The 14508-nt window shown below is 45.0% G+C and overlaps 1 protein-coding gene across 1 annotated transcript; it reads left to right on the top strand.

Moving 5' to 3' along the window:
• Window positions 1-7521: 7521 nt before the first annotated feature.
• Window positions 7522-11369, top strand: crygn (crystallin gamma N). The gene is given in 4 exon segments (NM_001122802.1): window positions 7522-7577; window positions 9050-9298; window positions 9941-10086; window positions 11151-11369. Coding segments are annotated over 4 exon segments (552 nt in total). The 5' UTR covers window positions 7522-7556; the 3' UTR covers window positions 11287-11369.
• The last annotated feature ends 3139 nt before the right edge of the window (window positions 11370-14508 follow it).

Genomic DNA, 14508 nt, shown 5'->3' with positions numbered 1-14508 from the left:
ACAGAACTGCAGGGTAGGGAATTAGCTAATTAAAGGGTAAATAAAATACTCCCCCACATCTCAAAGCATGGGGAAAATGCTGCATTCTGGGTAAAAAACATAGTGAATTGCATCTGAAATTGTACTTTGCACACTGCACTTGTGGTGGTAAATGGGGGGGGGGGGCAGAAAGACGCCATAATCCAAATTCTCAGACCTCGAAAGGGATGGGGCATATTGAATAAGGGGTTGGGGTTGAGATAGTACCGGCTGCAGCCCAGCCGGTACTATCTCTTTGAAAATTGCCATTTTATTTATTTATTATTGAGGCCAAAACGTATGTATTTTTGTATGTATATATGAATGCATGTTTGTATTTATGTTTGTATGTTTATGCCAGGTATGGATTTGCAGTGAAATTCCACATTTTGCCATTGAAAAAATTCGGCAAGTGAGGAAAAAGTCGCAGTCGTGTAAAAAAAAAACTCTTGCGCATCAAAAAAGTTGGGCAGTTGCTGCATTTCAAAAGCAACAGATTCACTCATCACCTAATATTTCATATGTATGTATGGGCCAAATATGTCAGTGCTATATATATATATATATATATATATATAATATAAAAGTGAATAAATACAGAAAGGTATCATTAAATAAATCAGTTTCTCACCCTGCTAGGTGTAAGTCTGCCTGTAGGTGGCAGCAGAGTGCAATCTGAACACAATTATCCCATTGCCTTTTTATTTTCAGTCTTTTGCTGCCAGAACCAATAGACTAACCGAGCAATAAAGGCTGCAATGGCCAATGCTCACCAAACTATAATGGACTTTGTGCTTTTCTGGCACACAGAGCAGTTATAGAAGAACACACAGTTATATTAAAGACATGAGATTTGGTTCTGGTGCCACAGGGGTTAATAAATTGGCATTCGCACGCCAGGATTGGATTAAGCCAGCTAGTTTCCATGGAGATGCAATTTATTCCTTCCTAGATAGCACCCAACACGCAAGGTACAGAGAAGAGGCGGAATTGGGTGCTGTTCATACTGAAGCCTGTGGCAACATGTACCAGTGGGGCTGCCAACTTAGAAGATTGGCATCAAGCATCATTTCTACTGGCCAGGGGGCAAGGCTAGGCAGGGTGCAAAGTTAAAAAAAAATTTTTTTTAGATTTTTGCTCACAGTGTACCCTGCCCCCAATTCTTTCTGTCGGTATGGCATTACACCCAACTATAAATGCCCTGCTGTAGGGTGCAAGCTGTGATTGGCACAGAAGCAGAACAAGGGGATGCCAGGAGCAGCAGGTGTGTTGGACCCCATAGGGAGGCAGAATAGGGGGGAGGGGGAAGCATCAAGTTCAGCCAATTCCAGTTTGTAAATCAGTTCTAAATGAGTTCTACATCCCGACTGCATGTGATTAAGCAACAGCCGCAGTCCCCAAACACAAACAACGCAGCAACTCTAAACAAACAGAACCGTCAGTACCATGAGTGAAAGCAGCTGTATCCCTGCTGGGCGGGTATTCCATGGAAACAGAGGGTGGCATTAACCCTTGCATGTACCGTGGCACAGCAGCAGCCTTCTGGGTATGCCATTAGCTCTCCCACTATCCTGTCATTTCTGATAACCGTGCAAATAAATCCTAAATAGAGAAATGCTGTCGCCTTCCCTGCAGAGCTTACAATTGAGGAGGTTGGGTAACGTAAAGAAATACTGTTATGGGAAAACATGTTCATTTCAAAACCCATCAGTTAATAGAGCTTCTCCAGCAGAATCCTGCATTGTAATCTGTTTTTCCCATGGGGCTAGCCATATTCCTCATTTCCCAGGGTGCCACAGCCATGTGACCTGTGCTCTGATAAACTTCACTCACACTTTACTGCTGCGCTGCAAGTTGGAGTGATATCCCCCCCCCCCCCACCCCCAGCAGCCGATCAGCAGAACAATGGGAAGGGGGCAAGATAGCAGCTCCCAGTAGGTATCAGAATAGCACTCAATAGTAAGAAATCCAAGTCCGGCTTGGGACTCCCCCAGTTACATGGGAGTAGGAGAAACAATAGGTTAGCTGAAAGCAGTTCTAATGTGTAGCGCTGGCTGAAAGCTCAGACTCAGGCACAATGCACTGAGATGGCGCCTACACACCAATATTACAGCTACAAATACATTTGTTGGTTCAAGAATAAAAGGTTAAATGGCAGAGGGAATTATTTGCTATGTAACAGTGTCATTTAGAAATAAAAAGTACCCCATAATAATCATGACAGTATCCCTTTAAGGTGACCATAACTGGGCCTATAAATGCTGCCAGGTCAGCCCCACCTGACCGTATTGGCAGCTTATTGGGCCATTTATGGGCTTTCCAGATGGTCTTCCCATTTTAAAAAATCACATAGAGTGGGATCTCTGTGTTCCTCTCTCCTGACAGGTCTACATAGGAACCATCAGCACTGGGCCAAGCTAAGGGCACCCAAAGCAAACTACCCCCCCCCACTTGTCACCTAACCAACCACAGAATCCCCACCACCACTTACCTGCGCTCTGAGCAAATGGGCTAAGTTACAGAAGGGCCAGTTCTAGGGGCAGGCAGGCAGAAGGGGTATGTGCCTAGTGCCCCCCACTGTTCTGCCCCTGGAGCCCAATATGATCCAACCAGGGCTGGTACTAAGGGTGGGCAAATGCACCAGGAACCTCAGTAGTGTAGGGCTAAGTGACTGTGGAGATACTTCCAGACACCCCAGCTCATTTATCTACCTCAGAACAGTCTTTAGCAGGGGCAACCAGTGGGGCAACCCACAGGAGTGGCTGCCTGCAACCTTCCTTTTTACCCCTCTTAGCTCTCCTATTGTGTTACAATCACTTTACAAATATAACGGCCCCAATAGGCACACTCTAACATAATCAGGAAATGATGGGATGAAAATGGATTGGGCAGCAATTGCCTGTGTGCCTTCTAATATGGCCAGTGTGCAGGCTGTATGTCCCATTCCCGCACAAGGGAAGATGGGAGATTCCACCCCCCCAACTGCACATAAAATGTCACGTTTCTCTGCACAGGGCTCACTGTTTATTTGGTTTATTCAGAGTTCTCTACATACCATGTGTATATATATATGTGTGTGTGTGTGAGGTTTGTTGTTCTTGGATAGTGTGCTGGTAACTGACCTGTTATTGTATATTTCTGTACCCTCATTAGCCTGTGGGCATTTTGATGCTTTCTCACACATTCTTGTATCTCGTTGTTTATATTTTATTTACAGAAAAATTAACTTGAAATACAACTCGCCTTTTTATTTTCAAGTTTTTAATTGTTGCCTATTTTATCTTTATCTTTGCCAGAATGGGTTGAGTTTACATGCAATCCCTGGCACAACAGTCCAACTGTGCTCTAATGTGGCCCCATTTCCCTTGTGATTTGGCTATTGGCCCACAGGCCACTTGAGAGTCTTGTGTCCATAGACATAGATAGTTTAATTAAATATTTCCCCCTTTCAGCCCACAAACCATATAAATGATCTGCTTAGGGGGCTGGCTCCATTTGGATACCTTGGTTTACTTCTGGGGAGTTTATTTGAAGGATTTGATTGGCCAGATTCCTTACTTTGGGGCAGGGCCAGGGAGTAGGCATGGTCCATTCTTCATTCTCTGTGCATTGGGGTGGATTGAGGGGTAAATTTTAAAATCCCTATGGGTTCCCCAGACCCCCATTAAGGGTGGAATGAATATAAATAGGAGGTCCTCTGCCCCCACACTGTGTATAAGGGTGGAACAAACCAAGTTTCTGTGGGGCTCCTTCTTAGGGTTGGGCTGGCCCACTGGTGTACCAGGAGAAAAGCCCCATCGGCTGAGCACACCAGCAGGCTGGGTGGTGGAACACTAGGGGGACCACAATGCATTGTTCAATACTTAACTACATTGGACCCTGCCTACCCCAGTCTGACACATTACTATTACCCTACTGTTGGTTGGTTAAGGAGGCACATGTCTTGCAATGGTGTCCCCATACCATCACTCAATGCCTGTTAAGCTTGTAGGGTGATGTGTCATCACAAATGAAAGTGTAGGAATGAACAGGGGCGGGCAAACCTCCCCCACCACCTCGCCCCTGCACCGCGAACTCCACCCCCCCACTCCACCCCATGCGCAGTTCGAGGGGGGGCGGTGATGCGCAATGCATAGCGACGCAATGCGACGCACAACTGATTGTAGACTAGGGGTAGGCAGGAGAGGCCCCCCAATCGTTGCGCCCTAGGCAGCTGCCTCTTCTGCCTACCCCTAGTTCCGGCCCTGGGAATGAATAGTGAGGTAGTTACCCAAGACCCCACCAATCACAAGGTAGGCAACATTATTAGCCTAGATAAGTTTGATGCCATTGACAAAAAATTGCCCCAATGCCTACAAACAACCCCCAGTTGATCAATAAAAAGAAATACATGATATTTCAGGACCCAGGGCTGTTTGTGGGGCACGAGTAAAGGATCTGCCCCCCATACTATAGTGTGTGTATACTGTATGTATATCTTTGTATTTATGTATATCTTTATTTATAAAGTGCTACTTATGTACGCAGCGCTGTACTGTAGAATTCATTAATACAAACATGGAGTAGAGAATGTAGACGTATCCTTCCTCTGCTGGGTGAGTGTGCCAGCCATGGGGCATAGCTTGGCTCTCTGTGCCCTTATCATGTATTGATTGTATGATGGATCAACTCCGGGGCAGTGTGCCAAGCTTTCCCTTGTTCTGCGCTAAGTCTACATCTGGAATTCTCGGAAAAACGCCGTTATCGTCCGCCTTACTGTATATACATTGCAGTGTCGCAATAAAGAAGTATTTAAAATATAATCAGTTATAAGTCTGGTAGCGCTCCCTCCCTCCCTCCGAAAATAAAAGGCGAGCTGCAATTATAATAATAAGAAATGAAAATCCTCTTTCCTTTCAGAATAAAAGCTGCAATTCGGATTTGGTTGCGTCGGACACTTTGGATTTGGCCAAAACCTGAGCCCATTTCTGGGTGCCCATTCCTGTGCCAAACAAATACAATAGGGCCATTGTGCAAGATTACACTTTGGTCCCTTTCCCAATAGCGCTGTGCCATTGTGGGACTGTGAATCTGATGTTGTGCAGTTAGACATAATGGCACCCTACAGAGTGAATGAGTGGATCCTCCCCTGGCTGGTACTGACCATTTCTTTAGATCAGAAGCCCCAGCATTATATGGGGATCTGCAGCAGGTCCTGATTAAAACTTGTAAAATAAATTTAATTTCCAGGGTAAGACTGGGCCAATGGGACACTGGGAAAAAGTCCTGTGGGCCCTGCCCTTTATGGACCCCACCAACCCAGATCTGATGCCAACCTGCCCTCCCATCACTCCCCCGCTGCCCCCCATGACCAATTTCGACAAAAGTATGTACAAGTATGGGATCTGTTATCCAGAATGCTCGGGACCTGGGGTTTTCTGGATAAGGGATCTTCCTATAATTCGGATCTCCGTAACTTAAATCTGCTAAAAATCATTTAAATATTGAATAAACCCAACAGGCTTGTTTTACCCCCAATAAGGGGTAATTATATCTTAGTTGGGATCAAGTACAGGTACTGTTTTATTATTACAGAGAAAAGGGAATCATTTAACCATTAAATAAACCCAATAGGGCTGGTCTGCCCCCAATAAGGGGTAATTATATCTTAGTTGGGATCAAGTACAGGTACTGTTTTATTATTACAGAGAAAAGGGAATCATTTAACCATGAAATAAACCCAATAGGGCTGTTCTGCCCCAATAAGGGGTAATTATATCTTAGTTGGGATCAAGTACAGGTACTGTTTTATTATTACAGAGAAAAGGGAATCATTTAACCATTAAATAAACCCAATAGGGCTGTTCTGCCCCCAATAAGGGGTAATTATATCTTAGTTGGGATCAAGTACAGGTACTGTTTTATTATTACAGAGAAAAGGGAATCATTTAACCATAAATAAACCCAATAGGGCTGTTCTGCCCCCAATAAGGGGTAATTATATCTTAGTTGGGATCAAGTACAGGTACTGTTTTATTATTACAGAGAAAAGGGAAATCATTTTATAAAATGAAAATGATTTGCTAATAATGGAGTCTATGGGAGATGGCCTTTCCGTAATTCTGAACTTTCTGGATAACGGGTTTCCGGATAAGGGATCCCGAACCTGGGGGAAAGGGGCCAATGGTGATGAGTGGGGCCCCAGAGGGGATGTGGGGGCCCCTGGGGTAGCAGCCTTGCTGTGCCTTGCACACCCTAGTCCGACCCTAGTCATTTCTACAAGTTTTAGAACAAAAAACATGTTGGCTCCTTTGTATATATATGTATATATGAGCAAATATGTCCCAGATAATCTGTATCTCTTGGTAATGCGCCGAGCGATGGAAAGAGAAACATCTGCTGTTGAACTAATGGTCTCCGGCCTCGGCCATAAGTACTAATCACTGTTTCTCCCCCCTGCAGGGGGATTTTATATTAATTACATTCTACCTGAGCCGGGAGATTATCTACAGTGAGGGGCTGTACGCGCTGTTGTGTAACCTGGTGGGGGGGGGGGGGGATTGCAGTTCAGCATAACACAATCACAGAACACAATTATATCAAACTTAATTTTTAGCTGGTTTGTCGCACAGTAAATCTCTAAAAATTCACGACTTTTTTCTGCAACTTTCAGCACTAAAAAATCTGAATTGGAAAATTGTTAGTAAATGGCCCCCTAGGGTTAGTTGGCCGCACAGAGATGACAAGCTTTGCCCAGACGTCCATATTAAGTATTAGAGCTCTTACTGTGCCACTCACCGCATTGATTTCAGGAAGGGTCAGACTGGGAGGTGCAGGGCCCACCGGGGCTCCTATCCCAGGGGCTCTACACCCCCAAGTGCATCCCCCGCCCTGGCCTGCACACACCTGATTTGACTGTTCAATGAACAAAAAAACCAAAACACACAGATATAAGTCTGCACATGACTGGAAGAATATAGAGTTTTTCTAACAGATAGCAAAGAACATTCTATGCACAAGAGCCGGGGCTGCCATGTCACTTGCCTCGGCTGTTTTCATTCATCACAAGCTTCACTAGGAAGCCACCAAATTAGCCGATGTCCCGTGGAAACTTATGGATAATGTATAATAATGAGTATAATGTATATAATGTACAAGAAGCCAGGCTTATAAATGACATCTATACTTATCTACTAAGGGCTCAATATCTGTACATTTATACCCCCTCCCATGACTCCCCTATATACAATACTCTTTAGCAGAGAAGTGCCTGAAACAAACAGAGCTCCCCGTGTCAGCCAAATTCCTGCCCTGTGGATCTTTTGTTCCAGGGCCCCAATATATGAAAAGCCTGGGATCAGCAGAGCCAGATACAGGGCATACAGGGCATTTTGCCTACCCAGCAGAACTGTTAAACCCCCTATAGCTGCTGCTTTGTTCCGCCTGCCTCGCGAGAGCAGCCCCTGTCTGATCTGTCATATATATGGGGGGATCCAACTTTGTCCCTTGTCACTTTTGTTGGCTCCTGGGTTGCCTTGGACTGTGTCCAGCAGGAAAAGATGTCTCAGTATTCAGGAAAGGTAAGTACTGCCCTTTATAACTGGACCCTGGACTGCCCCTTGGCCCCTTGGCCAGGACAATGGCAAAGTGGTATCATTTTGCTGGTATGGACCTTCAGAGGAAATAGGGCTATAGCCATATTATACTATATTTATTACTAGGGCATGGTGCTTTCATAGCTAGATACTAAGCTGATCTCATCATTCAGTGGTATAGGCTGTCCCTATGTACACACCAGAACTGCTAGTCATGAGAAAAGCTGGCACCCAATGATATGAGCCAGAGAGTCAGGTAGCCATACCTCCATATGGCACAAGTCTCCATAGTCCATTTGGCTTTGATTATTGATTATTAAATTAAAACTTTGGCATTGGGCCAGCTTAAAGGAAAACTATACCCCCAGAAGGAATACGTAACCAACAGATACTTTATATCATAGTAAGTGGCCTATTAAAGAGTCTTGCCAAACTGGAATATATATATCAGTAAATATTGCCCTTCATCCTTTCCCTTGAGCCGCCATTTAGTGATGGGCTGTGTGCTCCCTCAGAGATCAGCTGACAGGAAGTGATGCAGCTCTAACTGTAACAGGAAGTAGTGTGGGAGTAGGCAGAACTCTGCCCATTCATTGGCTGATGGGGCCTAGCATGTATGTGTGCCTTGGCTTGTTTGTGTGCACTGTGAATCCTATGATCCCAGGGGGCGGCCCTTAGTATCTAAAATGGCAGTTTTCTATTTAGGATTACCCAATGGCACATACTACTAAAAAAGTATATTTATATAAAAAAAAGGTTTATTTAGATGAAGCAGGGTTTTACATATGAGCTGTTTAATGCTATATATTATTATAGAGACCTACACTGGTTGGGGGTATAGTTTTCCTTTAAAAAAATGTGAGCATTTTTCATACATTATAGCTGGTGTTCTGTTGGGCTATAATCATAATGAGCCAGGCCTTTAAAGTGCACAGGAGCTCCCCATCTTGGACTTTTTAGTAGCATTAGGGCCAATGCCAATGCTCAGTGGGCTCTGGGCTGCTTTTGGAAAGATAAGCTTAGGGGTCATTGAAAAACATCAAAACTTTAGTAAACAGTGCAGTTACATCTGTCATAGGAACTAAAGCTACTGGGCTCCATGTTATTCAATTCTGATGAAGAATTTACTGGGTTCTGTTTTGCCACTCTGAGTAAATCTAAAATAATTACCTGTATTGTGAGTGATGTAATATTTATGTACTGGATATTGTGAGTCGCTCCCTAAGTGCCAGCAGCACAGAGTATGTAGTTGGGAATCAGCAAAGATGGGGGCTACTGGGGGCATCTTTAGGGGCACAGATCTTCCCTGCTAAAGGGCTGTGGGGATGGCAAAGAAGCACAAAACTAAAGGTGTAGCATCCCCGGCCTACTTTTTTTGTTGAAGTTTAGTTCCCCTTTAATTAGTCTCCTTCAGTCCCACTCTCCACTGAAGTGATCATTTCCCCTTTATCTTTCAGATCATTTTCTACGAAGGAAAATGTTTCACAGGGAGGAAGCTGGAGGTGTTCGGAGACTGCGATAACTTCCAGGACAAGGGCTTCATGAACCGAGTGAACTCCATCCGAGTGGAGACTGGCGCCTGGATCTGCTACGACCACCCCGACTTCAAAGGGCAACAGTACATCCTGGAGCGGGGGGAGTACCCAGATTTCCACAGGTGGAATGGGCACAATGACCACATGGGATCCTGCAAGCCTGTTAGAATGGTTTGTATTAGCCTGTTCCCTTGGGCTCGTGGCACGGGGAGAGATGTTAGGCATTCTGCACGCAATAATGGCAACAAAGAGGCTCCCCGGGGCCTAAAAATCACTCATTTTAAGGGCTTTTCTATGGGACATTGGTGCTTTGTTTTCCTACACTATAGGAACTGAAATTCCTGTTTGGCCCCTCCCCTGGAAAGGATCCTCTGAGGCATGGCTTTTACAGGCCCCTCCCTTTTTCAGGCCATGCCTCATAGGAGCTCTTCTAGAGGAGGAGCCAAACAGGAAAGTCAACATCTTTAGTGTAGGAGAGCATAGCAAGCAATACACCCCTTAACTGGGTTTGGAACCTCGAGAACTGATAACAGAGACTCAAGCAGCAGAATGGTGCCCCCTGAGTTGTATATTTTAGGATTAGGAATTATCCTGGGCCCCCATAATCAAAATGGGAAAAAGTAGATAAGAACACAAAGTGGATATGGCGCAACAATGGTTAGGCTGGGGGATGTGAGTTCTAGGTCAACAACAGCTGGGGGGGGTACCATAGGTTGGATTTTATACACCCACTCTGATGGTTCCCTAGACTTTCCAGGGTAGTGCGAGTCCATTTTATAGCATTTAACTCTTTGTTTCATTTATTTCCACCAGCACGGGGAGCGCTACCGGCTGGAGCTGTTCGAGGGGTGCAATTTCACTGGCCAGTGCATGGAGTTCTGTGAGGACTGTCCCTTCCTGCAGGGGCGGGGCTGGAACAAAAACTGCGTAAATGCCTGTAAAGTCTATGGAGATGGAGCGTAAGTGCCGCGCAGTAGCACAAAGCAGAGCTAAATTACACCTGTTAGCATGGGAACTATTGGTCACGCAGGGTAAATGTTCTATGGCACCTACCTGGCCAGAGAGAAGTACTGCAGGGCAATTCAAGTCTTCAGAACAAATGTGAGCCAAGGTAGGATTAGGGGTAGTAGTGACGCAGGAGTTGCAGAGTCAGCGGATCCCTGTAAGCTTCTTAGGGTATGTCTCCAATATGAATGGCTGTGGCACTGTTGCTAACAGGTAGCCGATTGGCCATGACACAGTTGCTAACAGGTAGCTGATTGGCCATGACACTGTTGCTAACAAATAGTTGATTGGCCATGACGCTGTTGCTAACAGGTAGCTGATTGGCCATGACACTGTTGCTAACAGGTAGTTGATTGGCCATGACGCTGTTGCTAACAGGTAGCCGATTGGCCATGATGCTGTTGCTAACAGGTAGTCGATTGGCCATGACGCTGTTGCTAACAGGTAACTGATTGGCTATGACGCTGTTGCTAACAGGTAGCTGATTGGCTATGACGCTGTTGCTAACAGGTAGGTGATTGGCCATGACACTGTTGCTAACAGGTAGCTGATTGGCTATGACACTGTTGCTAACAGGTAGCTGATTGGCCATGACGCTGTTGCTAACAGGTATCTGATTGGCCATGACACTGTTGCTAACAGGTAGCCAACTGGCCATGACACTGTTGCTAACAGGTAGCTGATTGGCTATGACACTGTTGCTAACAGGTAGCTGATTGGCCATGACGCTGTTGCTAACAGGTATCTGATTGGCCATGACACTGTTGCTAACAGGTAGCTGACTGGCCATGACACTGTTGCTAACAGGTAGCCAACTGGCCACGACACTGTTGCTAACAGGTAGCTGATTGGCTGTGACACTGTTGGTCAGAGCCAGCCAATTAAAACAAACTTTCTCCAATTTACAGATTTTAGGAAAGAGAGTAAAAGGAGGAAAGAGGAAAAATCTGGGCTAAATTTAAAGTGAGATTTTATTTTATATTTCCATGTTTTGACCTTTTTATTCCATTGGTTTCAGCTGGGTGCTGTACGAGGAGCCTAACTACCGCGGGCGCATGTATATTGTGGAGAGGGGCGATTACCGCAGCTTTAACGACTGGCAGAGCCAGAGCGCCAACATTCAGTCCGTCAGACGAGTTGTCAATTACTTCTAAGCAGTGTGAACTCCGACGTGGGCACGTTACCATTTTTACCTCATCTGCCTGAAAGAGAATGTCCAATAAACTCTTAAACTGTGTCCCGGCTCCAGTTCTGTGTGTCCGGCTCCTCCGTGCTTTATAGTGTGCTGAGCTGCCCAACTGCTCCCCATATTACTCCAATCAGACTTGTAACTACTGGGGGTCCAGAAGGTATAGGGGGCCCAGCATGGGATTGAACACAGGAATACAGGATCCTTTCCAATTAATATCCTTATCATTTACAGTAGGGGGTACATTATGCCTTATAATACATGAGTGATACTCAGAGTTCCCTGTATAACTCAGCCTGCAGCCTTGTGCCTTTATATGGGCACAGAACCCCTCAGTGACTGCTAATATCCTTATCATTTACAGTAGGGGGTACATTATCCCTTATAATACATGAGTGATACTCAGAGTTCCCTGTATAACTCAGCCTGCAGCCTTGTGCCTTTATATGGGCACAGAACCCCTCAGTGACTGCTAATATCCTTATCATTTACAGTAGGGGGTACATTATCCCTTATAATACATGAGTGATACTCAGAGTTCCCTGTATAACTCAGCCTGCAGCCTTGTGCCTTTATATGGGCACAGAACCCCTCAGTGACTGCTAATATCCTTATCATTTACAGTAGGGGGTTCATTATCCCTTATAATACATGAGTGATACTCAGAGTTCCCTGTATAACTCAGCCTGCAGCCTTGTGCCTTTATATGGGCACAGAACCCCTCAGTGACTGCTAATATCCTTATCATTTACAGTAGGGGGTACATTATCCCTTATAATACATGAGTGATACTCAGAGTTCCCTTTAAAACTCAGCCTGCAGCCTTGTGCCTTTATATGGGCACAGAACCCCTCAGTGACTTCTAATATCCTTATCATTTACAGTAGGGGGTACATTATCCCTTATAATACATGAGTGATACTCAGAGTTCCCTGACATCGAAATTCTCTCTCTTATATCCAAGCTTGTGAGCTTCAGTTGTGAAACAGCAGCACAGATAGAGATTCTCAGTTGGACTGGGATCAATGCTGTGACTGGGACATTGCAGGACATTCACCTTTTGTTCTTGACCCAGAATCACATGGGCCGAGTGTTGGGGATACTGGTTCTGCTGACAGATGAACTGAGAGTATGAGCCAATATTATACATTTATATGGTATTCATGCAGCAGATAGTCCATTCTATGCCCTGTGCTTGCCCCTTATAGTAAATAATCTTGGTACAGGGGGGACTGGGCAGCTGCCCCAGTAGAACACAATTCACTCTGTAGGCGCTGCAGACAAGGGCCGGTCACAGTATGGGGGTAAGATAAATGGTGTTTATGCTGAATCCGGCCCAAATAAAATAAACAGAGAGGTCAGGCCATTCCTGTGCGAGCAGCACCCCTGTGCAATATATCATTACCCATTATTACCTATGGCTGAAGGTGCTCAAAGGGGTTGTTCACCTTTTTAATTCACTTTTACTATGATGTAGAGAGTAATATTCTGAGGCAATTTGCAATTGGTCTTCACTTTTCATTATTTCTAGTTGTAGTTGTTTAATTATTTCAATGATTGTTCGGCAGCTCTCCAGTTTGGAGTTATAACAGCTGGTTGCTAGGGCCCCAATTACCTTAGCAACCAGGGAGTGGCTTGAATAAGAGACCGATACATGAAGAGGAGAGGGACTGAATAGAAAAAAGGTTATAAAAGGTAACAATAAAACTGCAGCAATAGTGTTTTGGTCGCTGGGTGACCCCCATTTGAAAGCTACAAAGAGTTAGAAGAAGAAGGCAAATCATTAAAAAACTATAAGAAATTAATAATGAGCTGGAGTTGAAAAGTTGCTTAGAACTGGTCATTCTATAGCATTCTAAGAGTTACATTAAAGGTAAAGCACCCCTTTAAAAACGGAATTATTGCTCCCCAATGGGGATGTGGGTAAGAGACCCCCAAACCCCAGAGCAGAATTACACTCCCCCCCCCCAGTGCAAGGAGTGATAGTCAGCTCTGTGCAACAAACTGGCTAGTTTACACGTTAATAAAAGCAGAACAGAACCTTATTGGGCTCATTTGGGCCTGGCTGTATAAGGTCCCCTGCAGAAAGATCCATAGACTCAGAGGAAGGCGTGTATAAAGGAGACCTATGAGCAGCCCAGACGGGGCATCTGGAAGCAATAAGGGGTGAGAAGTGCTGGGCAAACAATAGACAAAGACACGACGTGCCGAGTGAGTACTGATACAGACAGCCGGAACCAGCGGCCCATTCCTAGAAGCAGCAGGGAAAGGGCATATCTTGGGTTAAACGGTTCCTTACGCCAGAAAGCGCTGATTAATGTTGCGCTACGATGTGTTAAGCGTTCTGCCCAATGATTTGCATGAAAGGGAAATTATTTATCCGACTCTCATGTGTTTGTCTTTGGTGAGATTTATAGGCTCTGGCACCCCCATATGTGTTTATTGCACGGAGCTGCCTCGTGGATGGAGCTGGTTTCTATTACATGGGATGGAAGGTTATAATGAGACATATAATATTCCCTGTTCCATCGCAAGTCTGCCAGAGCTGTACTGCACTGTGCCTGGGGTGCTGGGAGTTGCACGCTGCTGGCAGAGTCATTTCCAGTGTTAGTCTATGTGCCTAGGGGGCTGTTCCTGCTGAAATGTGCTTAGTACAGGGGAAATTTTTGTTTATTGAGTTCTTGCATCCTAATACAATAAAGCTTAAAATAACATAACAAATAAGCAAAAGCATTAAATAGATTTACATGCAGTAAACATAATTAGCTTATCCATAAAACGTATCCGCTTGCTCTGTGGGCAACTGTACAAATGTTACAAAGCTGATGTATAGTCGCACCTGAGCTATACAACGCTGCTCAATTTCCAACTTTAACTCAACTTCAATGAGCGGCTCAGCCTGGCTGGGGGCCACTCTACTATAAACAACTATATACACAAAACATGGCTCTGACTCCAGGAAGGCAAAAGATTGGGCTACTCACCTAAAACTGTATGAAGCCCCATCAGAAAAATACGACGAAGGCAAAAATCTAAGGGGGGTGAAAAGAACTAGCCCAACACCAAAGAGACATCAGAATTAGCAAGAGACTCACGGTGGGTCAAACTGAATGCCCCTCCACAGACCCTTCCACCTTGCTTCATCCATCCTTTGTCTCTCCAAAGAGCGTATCTTCCCGAGCTCACC

The sequence above is a fragment of the Xenopus tropicalis genome, chromosome 6, assembly GCF_000004195.4.
Source record: "Xenopus tropicalis strain Nigerian chromosome 6, UCB_Xtro_10.0, whole genome shotgun sequence".
NCBI classification, from domain to species: Eukaryota; Metazoa; Chordata; class Amphibia; order Anura; family Pipidae; genus Xenopus; species Xenopus tropicalis.
The sequence above is the reverse complement of the archived record's forward strand: the minus strand, read 5'-3'. Positions and strand labels throughout refer to the sequence as shown.